The sequence below is a fragment of the Zonotrichia leucophrys genome, unplaced genomic scaffold (genome assembly GCF_028769735.1).
Source record: "Zonotrichia leucophrys gambelii isolate GWCS_2022_RI unplaced genomic scaffold, RI_Zleu_2.0 Scaffold_410_45326, whole genome shotgun sequence".
NCBI classification, from domain to species: Eukaryota; Metazoa; Chordata; class Aves; order Passeriformes; family Passerellidae; genus Zonotrichia; species Zonotrichia leucophrys.
Genome location: NW_026992615.1, coordinates 12016 through 27822, shown reverse-complemented (window position 1 = coordinate 27822; position 15807 = coordinate 12016). Strand labels below are relative to the sequence as shown.

Here is a 15807-nt window from a genome sequence, read left to right as displayed (position 1 = left end):
CTTCCCATCTGCCCCAGGGCCCTTGCAGAGCCCCAGCCATGCTGTTTGCCCCCAGCCTGCCCACGGCCAGCCTGGGGCTGCTCACGGGGCTTTTCTGTGCTGAGCATTGGCCTGGGTGTGTTCTTGAGAGAGCCTGGGCAAGGAGCCTGGAGCCCCCAGGGCCTGGCCTGAGGCGTCAGCGCTGCCCCAGCAGTGCCCATGGCCTGTCCCTGCTGCAGCCCCGGCACTGCCACCCCCAGGGCTGTGCCCGGCCCCGAGAGCACTCAGGCCCTGCAGCAACACCAGGGCCACCAGGGCAGTGGGGCAGGGCCATGGCAGCAGCACTGGCAACACCAAGTGCTGCTGCTGCTGCTGGGCACAGCTGCTGGGCCAGCACTGATCTGCCCCCAGCTCTGCACACAGACATTGCTGCTGCAGCTCCAGAGAAGGAAACTAAAAGGCATCTCTGCAGAAAACTTGGCTGGGAGTTCCTTTAGTTCCTTAAAAACCCACCAAGGGAATAGCTCCTCATTGGCACAGTCTGTGACCACGGGGAAGATGGAGAGAAATAAAATGAGAAATAGCAGAAAAAGTGTCATTTCTCTGTGTAAATGTGAAAAAAATAAAAACAACAGTAAAGAACCTCCAAAATGAAACCAAAAATGGGTATCAAAGATGGCTTTTATTACAAGTGAGTTGCAGAAATTGGCCAGAAGTTTAATGTTTTGTGAAACCATCCAGTCATCAGTCCCCACAATTCAGCCTTGAGCTCCTGGTTCCTCAGGCTGTAGATGAGGGGGTTCAGGACTGGAGGGACCACCGAGTACAGAACTGACAGGGCCAGATCCAGGGATGGAGAGGACATGGAGGGGGGCTTTAGGTAGGTAAAAAATGAGGTGCTCATGAATAGAGAGATCACAGCCAGGTGAGGGAGGCAGGTGGAAAAGGCTTTGTGCCGTCCCTGTTTAGAGAGAATCCTCAGCACGGCCCTGAAGATCTGCACATAAGAGAAAACCATGAACACAAAACAGCCAAATGCTAAACACACACTAACAGCAATTAGCCCACGTTCCCTGAGGTTGGATTGTGAGCAAGAGAGCTTGAGGATTTGTGGGACTTCACAGAAGAACTGGCCCACGGCATTGCCATGGCACAGAGGCAGGGAAAATGTATTGGTTGTGTGCATGAGAGCATTGAGAAAGGCACTGGCCCAGGCAGCTGCTGCCATGTGGGCACAAGCTCTGCTGCCCAAGAGGGTCCCGTAGTGCAGGGGTTTGCAGATGGACACATAGCGGTCATAGCACATGATGGTCAGGAGGCAAAGTTCTGCTGCAATGAAGAAGAAAATCAGGAAGACCTGAGCAGCACATCCTGAGTAGGAGATGTTCCTGGTGTCCCAGAGGGAATTGTGCATGGCTTTGGGGACAGTGGTGCAGATGGAGCCCAGGTCAGTGAGGGCCAGGTTGAGCAGGAAGAAGAACATGGGCGTGTGCAGGTGGTGGCCGCAGGCTACGGCGCTGATGATGAGGCCGTTACCCAGGAGGGCAGCCAGGGAGATGCCCAGCAAGAGGCAGAAGTGCAGGAGCTGCAGCTGCCACGTGTCTGCCAATGCCAGCAGGAGGAAGTGCCTGATGGAGCTGCTGTTGGACATTTCTGCTGTCCTTGCATGGGGTTCTGTAAGAAAAGTAATCATGGAATACTTGTGTTTGGAGAGGACTTTAAATATCCCAGCACAGCCTGGGGGCACTTTCCCCCCTCTGCCTGCCCAGGGCTCTGCTGCCTGGAGCTGTCCCTGCCAGCAGCTGCTTCCCTGTGCCCAGGGCTGGGCCCTGCCAGTGCTGCCAGAGCCCAGCCCAGCCCTGGGGGCTCAGCTCTGCCCTGCAGACCCCTCCCAGCTCTGGCACTGCCCAGGGCCAGCTCTGGCTCTGCCGGTTCTGATGGCAATGTCAGAGCAACCCTGAGGAGCCTAGAAAAGCGACACAGATGCTGCCTGTGAGGGGCCCTGTGGTGATTTTCGTCAGCGTCTGGTTTATTCACATCTGAGATAACTTTTTTTTTTCTAAATGTGATCTGAGAGATTAATGTCTATGTGCAACTTCCCATCTAGGTAACCCAGAGTAGTAGAATAAAAAGCAGGATTTTCTCTTTGAGGCAGCCCTTGTCTTGCTGTTCTCCCTGTATATACTATTTGCAAATGTTCTCCACTTTAATGCCATGCTGGGAGCAATCCTGAACAATGCAGCATCCACCCCTCAAAAGGAGAACACTTCCAAGCCTGACCAGCTGTCTCCTCCCACCCAGACCTTGTCCCCCAGTGCTGGGAGCAGCTGCCAGGGCTGGCTGAGAGCTGTCCCTTGCAGGCAGCAGAGTCCCTGCCCCAGCACAGTGCCCTGGGCTGCAGGACCCTGCTCTGCACGACAGCCCTGGGCACCCCTGACTGCTCTGCACAAGAGACAGTCAGACAATGTACTCACAGGGTCTGTAGGCATTGGGATGTTCCAGCTTCAGGAGATGGCTCCAGGAGCTGCAGCTGCATTGTCCTGCAGCCAGAGGTTCCTGTGCCAAGGGCTGGCAGTGATTCTGCCCCAGGCACTTCTCAGCACCTTCCCAGCCCTGACTGATTGAAGCTCTCTGTGCCTCTGTGCTGTGCCCAGGGTGGCTGCAGGCAGTGCCCCAGCCCTGCTGGGCTGGCAGAAGTGCTGCTCATCAAGAGAAATGTGCTTTTGAAGCTCTTCTTGGTTACCAGGAGCTGCCTCTGTGCCAGGAGCCCAGCCCAGCTCAGCAGCACAGACACAGCACAAGGACTTTAATGAGCCTCTGGGGCTTTGTGCTGAGGCCCTGAACATCAGTCCCTGAGAGGGAGCTGAAGAAACCTCTGCAGAACTCCAAGGCAGGATCCGACTCTAAAGTTTCTTGGACTTGTAATGGGTCCCACTGAAGGACACGACTGAGAAAATGTCCCCAGGCAGAGCAGAGAGCTGGAGGCAGTGATGACAGGTGGGGACAAAGAGAAGCCAAGTCTTGGTGCCCTGGGGCACAGCAGGGTCTGTGCCACCAAGGGCTGTGAGGAGACACCTTGTCCTGAGGCCCTGGGGCCTCCTGGCACAGCCCCAGCCAGGCTGGGCACTGTCAGCCCCTTGTCCTGCCCTCAGCATCCCCCCCTAGCCCACATCCCAGTGGCCTCAAGGATCTGCTGGAAGGAGTCCCTGGAGAGCCTTGCTCAGCAATGGCCCTGGGGGCTCCTGAATGCTCCCTGTAGGGACTGCAGGTTTTTCAAAGAACATTGGGCTTGGCTTTTGCCTTGGAGTCTCTGAGAGCTTTGTGCAATCATGGCCACCAATTATCTGCTTTAATTAGTCCCTGGAGAGGCTTTGTCAGTAACAACACTCATTGGGGCTCATTACTACTTCAGGGTACTTCAGTTATTTTAAGGTACTTGGTGTTTCCCTTTTGATAAAAACTCTGTGATAAGTTTATGCAATCATGGCCTCAATTATCTGCTTTAATTAGTCCTTAGAGAGCTTTGTACTGACACTCAGTAGGGCTCATTAACACCTTGAGATACTCAAGGTTTTTAATGTACTTTATGGATTTAAGAATACTTTTAGGTACTTTTAAGGTGTTTCCTTCCCACACTGACTATCTGAGAGGTTTTTGTGCTTTCCTGGCCTCCCGTGCTCTCCTCCAAGCAGTCCATAAGGAGCCTGTGTTGGGTATCCTCCCCCTTTCTGTTTTACAGCAAAGATGGAACTGGAAGAATTTTTCAAGACTTTCAAAAAGCATCCAAAACACATGGGAAAATTAACAATACAAGAACAACCACGAAGAGAGTTAAATGTCCTGTTTTAGCTAGACATCATCCAACCTTTTAGTCCCTTGGATTGGAAGAGTTTATTGAACCAGTCTTTGTTTTCCACTTGAAGCTTCTTGAGCCCTTCCTTCAATACTTGAATGCTCTTTTGGATTGACTCACTGTGGCTGGAGAGGTTCATGCAACACATGCCCTCAGATTCTACACAGCCATGCCCATGTGCTCAGAGTAAAAAGTTTATCGCTGTTCTGCAAGGTGGCATGTCTGATGGTCTCTATGTCTGAGAGCAGGCCACTCAATGTGAGGGAGGTAGCACTGGTTTGCTTACTTAACAGGCACCCAAGATGGACTAATTGTCCTAAAGCTTTAGCTGCAGCCACCCAAGGCAGTCCAAATTGGGGGTGCTACCAATCCAATACCTGGATTAAAGCTTTCAAAGCCATCTCTTTGATATCACCCAATACTTTTCTGGGGATACCTGCTGCTTGATCATCTGGTAGGCTGTGTTGTCCCTCTCCAGCTAGATGGTTGATTGTCAATTCTGCCCTTGCCTCATTATTAACATAGTCATTGCTATTAATTGATTTAGTATACACTTCCATCCCTTTCCATCCTCCTTCCCACAGGGTGTATTGTGCAGGTGACAACAACATGGTCATAATATATTTTAAATCATAGGAGGTTGAGACATATGCTGTAAACATGGCACTCATTAGGCCATTAAAACAAGGTAAGTCCTTCCTATGATCTTTAGCTGCCCTGCACAGACCCTTGATTTCCCCTCAAACCGGTGGCTGATACCTGGGATTCTGCCCCTTCTTTCATAACATGCAGGGGCAACGAGGAGTTTTTAGACTATTTGCCAGTCTCCTTTCTTAAGTGTTTCTTTCCAAATCCTTTCCTAGGGATCTTCTGTGGTTGAGGGGCAAGGTGGCTCTGGGGAATTGAAACTCTCTTCTGGGGAGGAAGAATAACTTGGAACAGAAACATTTGGATTAGAAATAGTGTGACAGCTGGCCTTAATATACTTGACCATGTGGGTTATATTGTTGCCAGACAGTGAGGCAAAGGGCACTGCATTTTGTCAGGGGTTGGGAGGAAAGGCCTTGATTTAGGATGGCCGACTTCAAGGGTGGAGTTCTGGAGGTATTGACAGTGGATTGACCGTGGGGGTGTGACCCGCAGTTGTGGGCGTGGAGTCTGGAGGTCGTTCAAGGCGGAAGAGAAGGTTGTGGTAGCAGGAAGTGGAGGACCCAAGATGGAGGCAGGATGGTCGGGCTCCCAAGCCACATTCAGGCTCCTTCCATCTTGAGTCTCCAGGGCATGATGCTCCAAGACCGCGTGGCCATTGCCATCTTGGACCATCGTGGAAGGTCTGAGAAAGGCAGGTTTGAGCGGAGGTCCTGAGTTTGGAGTGACTCAGGGTGGTGTGGAAGATGGGGAGCATTTGGGATGCAATGGGGTCCGTTTTGATGAAAAATTGTACAGTTTAACTCCCATTGAATCCCAGAATTCAGTGGTATGAATTTCATCAGCAGAGGCATGTGGAAAATTGTTAATGATCCACCTCATAATTGATTTTAATTTGTTCTTTGAAAATACTTTGTCATGATCAGTGAGAATTAAAGCATCCATATAGGCTGCTTTCTACTTTGAACATCTGGCTGTCCATTTTTCTCTTTCTCTGCCTTTTGGGGAAGAGCCACTGGAACACTCCCAATTAATTGTGGGACATGGGTGCATACTGTAAAAACACAGTGACTAAATGGGCAATGAATGTCTTGCATTTCCCCAAATCCTGCAATCCTATGCAGGTGAAACCGTCATTGTCCCTGCTGATCCTGGCCAAGGTCCCTTGAAGCAACAATGAATCCACCAGGCCTGGCACAATCCAAAATCCCGGGGAGCTCTGACCTATCCATCAGCTAACCCCAGCTGACATGACTGACACAGGGAGCCCTGAACGTTATGGTCCCTCTTCGGGCGCCAAATGCCCGAATGAAGGTGGCTGCAATAAACCTCTCTGGTTCCCTGACTTCAGGGCGAGGGTGGTGAAAATGCAAAGGAGCAGGATCAATGGGGTTGTTTAAAAGGAACTTTAATAACAGGTTGAAAAACAATAAACATGGAGAATTCCAGCACAGTGCAAGGTGCAGGATCCTAATACCTAAGTCAAGGGGGAAGCAACAACATAGATACTTGGGGCTTGAAAACTAGAACAATAACATATAGAAGAAATTAGTAACCAATAAACCAATAGGGGAGTAGAACTTGGACAACATAGCATAACAACACTAAAGGCTTATGGGGACTTCTCAAGCTCACCCTTATTGGAATATGTATCCCAATATAACCAGTTAGATGGTGCCTGGGCCAGTTCTGACCCTCGCTGCTGGGCCAAAGGCAGCACTGTGGTGTTTTACCCCAGAGGTACCTTGGCTGCTGGAGAGTGCAGCGGGGCACAGGCGCAAGTCCAGGCTTGTCAGGACTCCGTTTACCTCAGGAGAGAGAGCTTCTGGCGATGGTGAAGAGAAGGAAGGGAGGATTCTGCTGGAAGGTTGCCAGATGTTTATTCCATGGTTACAGAGATGTCTGCACCGGGCAACTGCTGCTAACAGAATGGAGGCCGCATGGTCTCATTAACCTTTTAAGCTCCGGGCAGGGGAAGGGGAGGGGACAGGTGAGCTACCAACCAGGTGAAGGGGCAGGGTCTCAAGGGACTAGGGACACCTATACGGGCCAATGTCCCCCAGGCCTGAGGGACCAATCACACGACGCCTTGCTGGTATGTTAGCCTGATTGACAGGGCACACTCAGCGAGGGGCGAGGGGGAAGGGAGAAGGTATAGGCACACCTGGGAAGGGACCGGAAGTTTAAAACAGGACATTGCAACACACTGCAACATCTCCCCCTAGTTTTGTTTAAAAAGAAGAGGACTGTGTTTATGGTGCAGAATGATTGCCAAACCATGGTTGGTAAATCGGTTCTTCTTCTACAGGAGGGTCAGTGTTTTCCACTGAGGCCTCTAGGTCATCCACTGGAGCACTGAGGGCTTCCAAATGGTAGACCTCAGGAGGGGGAGATGAGCTTGAGATTAACTTGAGAACCATGCGTTTGATTAGTCCAAAAACCAATGCTAACAACTACAATAAATATAACTAAAATAAACAGCACTAAAAACACAGTTTTCAGAATAGATCCCAACCAGCCCGCGAGTCCCCAGCCTTTGAACAGTCCATTCAGCTCGTTGTCAGTTTCTCTGTTGATGTCTGAGAACCTTTATCGAGGCAGTCCATACGTGGTTTGCGCTGCGGTAGGAGATCGCAGGTGGGATGATCACGAGTAGGACGAGAAGCAGGCTCGGTCTCATGGCGTCTCGAGGCTACACACGAACAGTGGGATCTAAACTGGTACAAGGAACTTGAGACAGACATAAATTACAAACTATTCCAGATAGGAGGCTTAAATGGAATTTCCTCCAGAGAACGCGTACAGTGTTTTCTTCTCCAGGCAGGATGAGCATCCTGGGGTGCTTCTGCAGATTTCTCTGAGACTTTGGGTACATAGGGCTTTACCCATTTGGAAGGAACCCACCTTAAACCAGAGGGGGTGGACACACAGGCGTATCCACGTCCCCAAGTAACCAATTTGTAAGGTCCCACCATTTTCCAAGTCTCAGGGTCTTTTACTAAAACCGGAGGTTTTTCTTTTATCGACTTGTGACTGCTCCCCCCAAAGTGGTGTAGGATGGGTGGGTTCAGGCTGTCAAAAGAACAATTCAGAAAATTGATTTTGAATAGTGCCCTGGATAACCGGATGTGGGGAGGTTCTACTTTCAGAACCTGTTGTTGCTGGTCCAGGACCCTTTTAATATCACGGTGAGTTCTTTCTACAATGGCTTGACCTGTAGGGGAGTAGGGGATGCCAGTTTTATGCTCTACTCCCCATTGCTGCAGGAAGCTCCCGAATTCCTTGGATTTATAAGCGGGCCCATTATCAGTTTTCAGCTCCTTAGGGATGCCCATGAAAGAAAAAGCCTGCAAGAGGTGCTTAATAGCATCATTAGATGATTCTCCTGTGTGGGCAGAAGCATAGACCGCTCCAGAAAAGGCATCTACACTAACATGAACATATTTCTGCCGTCCAAAAGCCTGTATGTGTGTTACATCTGTTTGCCACAGTTCACAACTGTTCAGTCCCCTTGGGTTTGCTCCCGTACTCACTGTAAGGAGTGCATGTTGTTGGCAATTTGGGCACGTGGCCACAATCGCTTTGGCCTGTTCTCGAGTGATGTCAAACTGACGAACCAGGCCAGGTGCATTTTGGTGGAAAAGCTGGTGGCTGATTTTTGCCTGTTCAAAAACATTTGGGAGAGTGGCCATCACTGCAGGCGCAGCAAGAGCATCTGCCCTTCTGTTGCCTTCAGCGATAAACCCTGGCAAGTCAGTGTGTGACCTGACATGCATCACATAAAATGGTTGCTCTCGGTGAGTGACTAACTTCACCAGTTTGGAAAGCAATTCAAAAAGTGTGATGTTAGATACATCTTGCAGTATTGCTTGATCTGCTCTGGATACTACTCCTGCCACGTATGCAGAGTCTGTAATCAGATTAAATGGTTCTGAGAACCTTTTAAAAGCCCTAACAACCGCAGCCAATTCAGCAACCTGAGGTGAACCTTCCACCTCAGCAATGTCCGTCTCCCACTGCTGGGTTTGAGGATCCTTCCAAGTCATAACGGACTTGTGGGACCTCCCGGACGCATCTGTAAAGACAGTTAGAGCCCTTTTTAAAGGTCTCCTACTTAGAGCAGTTCTTAATTTTAAAGTAAATTGAACATCTTGTTCAAACAATTTGTGAGCGGGCCGCGCTACCGAAATTTGTCCTGAGTAGGAATCCAGAGCAAACTGCAACACTTCATTTTCTTGAAACAATTGTTCCAGTATTTTCATAGTATTTTGACCTGATTTTAACTCAACTGGAATGTGAATGCACTTAAAATCACATCCTGCTAACTCCCTGATCCGGGTCCTTGCTTTCCGGATCAGTTCCGCTAACACCTCCTGAGGCTTTGTCAGTCTCTTGGACCTTTTATGACTGAGGAAAACCCATTCTATGATCAAGAGAGAGTCCCTTTGGTCCCGGTCCTTTTTTGGTGTGTCCTTTGCCTTAGGAGTTTGTTTTTCCTCCCACTGGAAAATAATTCCATGGAGGTGTGGCAGCTTACCTAGGATGATAAATTTGAATGGCAGGTCAGGCCGGCATCGGTGGGCCTGTCTTGTGGACATTGCAATCTGAACCTTTTCTAGAGCTTTCCGTGCCTCTGGGGTAATAGACCTAGGAGCACCTGGGTCCTCTGCCCCTTTTAATAAATTGAAAAGAGGGGCAAGGTCTTCATTAGTCAGACCAAGCCATGGTCTTACCCAATTCAAAGACCCACACAACTTGCGGACATCCGCAAGGGTCTTGATCCTTGGATTGATTTCTAGTTTTTGAGGAACAATGGTCCTATTTCCAATTTCTAAGCCCAAATACTTCCAAGGTGGCATCTTTTGAATTTTCTTTTCCTGGAGCTCGAACCCTGCAACAATCAATGCATCGATTGTTAGGTCAAGCGCATGTGTGAGTAGATCATCATTGGGGGCACACACAAGGATATCATCCATATAATGATAGATGATGGCCTTCTCTGCGGCTGCACACACTGGGGAAAGCAGGGAAGAGACATACCACTGGCAGATAGCTGGAGATACCTTTAATCCCTGAGGAAGAACGGTCCAATGGTACCTTTTCATAGGAGCTTCTAAATTGATAGAAGGGACTGAGAATGCAAAACGCGGTGCATCATCAGGGTGCAATGGGATTTGGAAAAAACAATCTTTAATATCAATAACAGCTAATTTCCAATCTTGGGGAAGCATTGTTGGGGATGGCATACCAGGTTGGGGAGAACCCATATCTTCAATTCACATTATTAATTTGTCGGAGGTCACAGAGGAGTCGCCACCTCTTTTTGTCAGCTTTTTGGATGACAAACACTGGAGAGTTCCATGGGGACATGGTCTCCACAATGTGGCCCTTTCTTAGTTGCTCTTGTACTAGCTCCTCAAGCACCTTTATTTTTTGTTTACTGAGTGGCCACTGTTTCACATCAACTGGTTCGTCTGTTTTCCACTTCAGTTTTTGGGTGGGGCGCTGTTGTTCAATGACTGCTGCACAAAAATGCTGTGGAGAGTCTGGAATATCAATTGTGACACCCCACTGGGCCATTAAATCTCTCCCTAACAAAGGTTCTGAATAATCTAACACAAATGGATGGATATTTGCTAATTGTCCGTTTGGACCCTCGAATTGAATAATGCTTTTGGATTGTCTTGCTAATTGCAGACCTCCTACACCTCGAAGGTGACCAGCAACATTTTGTAATAGCCAATGTGCTGGCCTGTCTTGTACTGGAATCACTGTGCAGTCTGCACCTGTGTCTACAAGCATCTCAATGCGTTTAGACTCCCCACCCCCACTGACATTGCACCACAATTTGGGTTTCTCTTTCCCAATAACTTGGACCTGGGCGACTGTGGGCCCTTGTTTTTTGATATTTTCAGGTAAAGATGGCACAGGGATAGCTTGAGCAACAATTTGTCCCTTGGGAAGAAACAGGGGTGGGTGGAAACAGTGCAAGCCGAGAACAAATTGCTTGGGACCTGATGTTGTCATTCCCGGAGCAAATTCGATCTCTTGTGGTGTGTTTTTGGTGTCCCCAATGATGATGTACTTACAACGAATTTGGTTCCAAGTACCCTTCTGTTCAGGATTTACAGAGGCAAAATGCCAGTCAGTGTCTTTCAGGTGGAGTGACTCTGTCAGCTGCAACCTGTAAGGCTCATTGACAGAAGAAGTGGTTAATATAGGATCACTTAAATCATAACAAAGGTTATTTTGTTTCACCTTCAACAGTGGACTAGCAGACTTGGTCTTTGAAGCACCTGCTTCACTTACACAAATGTTAATATTATCGCGCGCTTGATTTGTTTTGCTACCCTTATTCTCTTGGCCTGCTCCTTTTATGTCTGCACTCCTGGCAGGCTGGCGCTTTATTCTTCGTTTTTTTGTTGTTGACCCCCAGGGAGGGCTTGTAGTTCTCCTCTCCTGCCATTTCTAAATTCATCAAATTCCCTTTTCAGGGGGCACTGGTTACTCCAGTGTCCTAGGTTATTACAAAGCAGGCATGGTTTTGTGGGCTCAACCATTGCTGGTCTCCGCTGCTGCCCAGGGTACTGCTGTGCTGAGGGAAAAGGCGCAGGGCTGGCAACAGCGACACGCTGAGGTGGTCTTGGCAGCAGCCTTGGTCTGGTGTCTTCAGCCACACTCATCAGAGGCACTTTCCTGTTACAGACTAAAAGCATATCTTTTAGTGTAGGGGAAGGTTCCATAGGAAGGCTCAGGATTGCCGCTCGACACTGTTCATTTGCATTTGTAAACGCTATTTCTTCTAAATGTGCTTCCCTAGTATTTTTCTTTTTAACCTGTATTTCAATGGCTCTAGTTAGCCTTTCTACAAATTTCAAGAAAGGCTCTGATGGTAGCTGTTTAATTTTAATATAGGGCTCAAAAGGCCCCTCAGGTTGGAGGGAAAAGAATGCTTTTTCAGCTGCTTCTTTTACTTTCTCGAGTGTTTCTGCAGGAATTGCAGCAGCTTGGACTGAGGGAGAAGACCACTGGCCCTCACCACAGAGGTGCTCAATGGTGATAGGGTTACCACTGTTTTCTTTCGCTGTGTTCGGATCAGCCTGTAAGCCTGGGAGAGCATCTTTTAGCAGTTGTTTCAATGCTGATTCCCATAATTTGAATTCCGTGGAGGTCATGAGGCAGGAAAAAAGCTGTTTTAAATCATGTGGGACTACCACAGTCCTACTCAATTCAGAATTTAAAAGGCCACGGAAATATGGACTGTGTGGACCATATTCCTTATGAGATTTACAGATCTCTTTAATCAATTGTCGTCCAAAGGAACTCCAATTAGCAGTTGGAGCTGCCCCGGCTTGAGCTGCAGGCTGAAACGTAACAGGAGCTAGTGACAACATGGCACTGTGCATTGGGTCTGCTGTCCTCTGCTCTGTATCCCTGGAATCAGAAGCATTGGGATCACAGCTACAGGTTTGGGGACAGGCAGTGGGTGTGTCCCCACCGTGGGAACCCGGGGAGGGGGCGGGGACAGGGAGCCGGCAAGGGGTAGGGAAACCGTGGAAACAGGGGGCGGGGTCAAGGGCCTGGCAGGGGGCGGGGACGCCTGGTGACATAACGTCAGCAGACGCCTCCTGGGAGGAGTAGAGGGGCGGAGCCGAGGGTACTGCAGGAAAGGGGGGGGAAGGGGGGAAGGGGTCACGAGGAACAGGAGGAGAGGGGGATGGGGCAGGAATTTTGGGATGCTTAAGAGAATTTTGGGAAGAAGAAGACCAGGTTTGGGAAGATGCCATGTGGCATCTACCATTTTGCGGACCCCCTAGGGACTGGGGGCCATTTTGGACATCACTGCTCTCCGGAAAGCTAACACGTGCTCTGGGTTTCAGAGCAGGGGAGCTAGGAGAGGGAGAAACAGGGTGAGCAGAGGTACATGGCTTTACATTTGGCTTTTTCTCCATTTCCTTTTGTTTGAGCAATGCTGTTCGAATTTGTAAACTCCAGAACACAAATTTAGCTGAGGGTGATTTGCCAGATTGTCCTAAGGTTATCAATTCATTCCCAACTTTATCCCAGGATTGAATATTGTGGATTTCTTCAGGGGAAATGTTTGGGAACTGCAGAAAAAGCCATCTTATAAACTGTTTCAATTTTCCTTTAGAGAATTTCACATTACCATTGACTAAAATGCTAACAATATTATAATACACTCCTTTTTGTACAATACTAAGTTTGGAACCCATGTTAGATGTAAAAAGCAAAGTACTTAATCCCGCCTGGCCAAAAACAAAGCTAAAATCAGCTACCAATTTCTAAAAAAAACCACAGATAGAAAGCGATAACGAGCAGACAAAAGCTTCACAATGCAGCTGTATATACTGCTTTTAAAATTCCCGGGCAGCAGCAGCAGGGCACGCCCTGCCGAACCGAGGCAGAAACAAAGCCTCCGCCGCCGTGGAATGCAGCTCCCCCGCGGAGCAGAGAGCAGCCACTCCACGTGGCAAGCCGAAACCGGGGCCACTCCACCGCGCCGCGTGTACAGAGAACACTCCTGACCCCGCACCAAGAGAGATCCCCTGGCCACGTGGAAAGAGAGCCCCCCCTCCCCCGCACAGAGAAAGAGAGAGAGTCTCCCGACCACGTGTAGAGAGCTGAGCACGCTGCCAAACCGGGGGGGAAGGGCAGAGAGCGATCCCGCTCCGGCGCGAATTCCAAAAGACAGTGAAACACGCGGCAGAAAGCTAAAGCTAGAACGCAATGAATTCCTGTCTGTGGGGCTGCGCAGCCAAAAATGCAAAGGCAAAAAGGAACAGAACTCACGGCAGAGTCTGTTTTTGAGCTTCTGCTCTACCGAAAGCAGAGATACTCACGTCAAATGGAAGCTGTAGGTGGCTGGGTACAGGCAGGTCTCCTCACCGAACAGAACCTCTGGGCGAGAGAGGCTACCCTCTTCTTCCTCTGGAAAATCTGCTCACCACAATGGAGCTGGGCTTTCCAGAGGCGCCGAACAGTCCACGAAACTTCTTCTGGGAATATTCCCAAAGTCTCTAGCTGAGGGCGATGCAACCAAAGCCCTTCTAGCTGGATGCAAGGCTGCCAAAAGCTTCTCCGAGGTACTGCAAGTCCGTTCTCGGGCTGCGGAGTTGCTTTGCCCACCCTAGGACGCCAAATATTGGAATATGAATCCCAATATTACCAGTTAGATGGTGCCTGGGCCAGTCTGGTGCTCACTGCTGGGCCAAAGGCGGCACTGTGGTGTAATTCACCCCAGAGATACCTTGGCTGCTGGAGATTGCAGCAGGGCACTGAACAAGTCCAGGCTTGTCAGGAACTCCGTTTACCTCAGGAGAGAGAGCTTCTGGCGATGGTGAAGAGAAAAAGGAGAGGATTCCGCTGGAGGGTTTAATGTCCAGATGTTTATTCCATGGTTACAAAGGTCTGAACCGGGGCAACTGCTCCAACAGAATCCCGGCCGCATGGTCTGATTAACCTTTTAAGCTCAGGGACAGGGGAAGGGGAGGGGACAGGTGAGCTACCAACCAGGTGAAAGGGGCAGGGTCTCAAGGGACTAGGGACACCTATACGGTCCAATGTCCCCCAGGCCTGAGGAGCATCTTTTGAAAGTGACCAACCACACGACGCCTTGCTGGGATGTTAAGCCTGATTGACAGGGCACACTCAGCAAGGGGCGAGGGGGAAGGGAGAAGGGAATATTGGCACACCTGAGGAAGGGACCCGGAAGCTAAAAACACACCACAACACTTCTCTATGTTAATTGTTTTTCACCCTGTTACTAAAGTTCTTTTTGGGCAACTCCATTGATCCTGCTTGTAGGATCATTGGGGGCTAGGACGGTTGGGACGGACAGAGACAAGAGATGTCTGAAGCCAGGTCTTGGAAGTTGTGGTTTATTGCAAAGGGTGTGGGTGCAGGGGCCTTGTTTGAAGCTGCCAGCCACAGCTCGGAGCAGGCCCAAAAGAGGAGCTCAAAAGAGGTGCCAAAAATGGATGCCTGAAAGAGGAGGGGAGTTCCCATTACAATACAATAAATCTTCTTCTGTGCTGCATATTCTAATTTTCACTAACCAATCTAATACAAGATACAAATCTTATAGCATTTATATACAGCCTATAAGAATGATTACATTACCATACTGTGTTTTATTTTAAACCCTGAAAACTACTCTTTGGTCCCCTTCCGCATAGCTAGTAGGGTCTGCTCTGACCCTTGGACTTGTCTGCAAGCAGAAGGTATTGTTTCATCGAAAGGGGATTACCTTCAGCCAGTCATACCATTGTTTTCCAGTTGTTCAGTAACTAAGGCTTGGTATCTCAAAGCTTGCTTTCATTTCAATCTCACTTATAGTTTCCATATTCTCAAAATGTATTGCCAGGCAATAATATTTATAAGTGTTTCCTGTTTCATCTTCCCCAGCATCTGATCCTTTTCATTTTAACCACGCTTGCCCTGAAGTTGGGGAACCGGAAAGGTTTGCTACAGCCACCCTCATTGTGACTTTTGGCACCTGAACAGGGACCCTGACATTTGTGCTGTTCTTTGTATGACAAATCATGTCAGCTGGGGTTAGCTGATGGATAGGCCAGCGCTCCCTGGGATTTTGGGTTCTGTCGGGCCAGCAGATTCATCATTATTTCGAGGGACCTTTGCCAGGATTCACAGGGAACAATAACAGTTTCTCCTGCCTAGGATTGCAGGTAGGTTTGGGGAAATGCAGGACAATTATTGCCCATTTTGCTACTGTGTTTTTACAATACGCATCCACATCCCATAACTGATTTGGGGTGTTCCAGTGGCTGTTCCACCTAAGGTGGAGAAAGAGGAAAATGGGCAGCCAGATGTCCAAAGTAGAAAGGTGTGTATACGGATGTTTTAAGTTAATTCTCACTGATCATGACAAAATAACTGCAAAGAAAAAATTAAAATCAATCTTGAGGTGGATGATTAAAAATTTTCCAGATGCCCCTGAGCCTGACTGTCCTCCCTCCATCTTGGCTCCTCCACTTCCTGCTACCACAACCTTCTCTTTCCACCCTGAATGAACCTCCAGACTCCACCCCCATGACTGCAGGTTACGCCTCCATTTTCAATCATTCCACCTTCCACCTTCACTCTGGGCCATGCTTCCAGAAGGCCAGCCTGGAAGTATGCCATCCTAAATCCAGGCCCCTCCTCCCCAATACCTGAAAAAATAGCAGTGCCCCTTGCCTCACCCTCTGGCAACAATATAACCCCACAGGTCAAAGATACTACGCCCAACGGTCAGACTATTTCTAATCTGAATGTTTCTGCTCCAAGTTATTCTTCCTCCCCAGAAG

At 49.0% G+C, this 15807-nt stretch overlaps 1 protein-coding gene across 1 annotated transcript; it reads right to left on the bottom strand.

Moving 5' to 3' along the window:
* Nucleotides 1-664: 664 nt before the first annotated feature.
* Nucleotides 665-1630, bottom strand: LOC135441664 (olfactory receptor 14C36-like). Its single transcript, XM_064701216.1, has one exon. It carries the CDS (start codon nucleotides 1628-1630, stop codon nucleotides 665-667), a length of 966 nt encoding a protein of 321 aa, XP_064557286.1.
* Between the last annotated feature and the right edge of the window lie 14177 nt (nucleotides 1631-15807).

Coding starts and splice junctions, on each gene's coding strand:
- LOC135441664 (XM_064701216.1), bottom strand. CDS start 1,630: ATGTCCAACAGCAGCTCCATCAGGCACTTCCTCCTGCTGGCATTGGCA.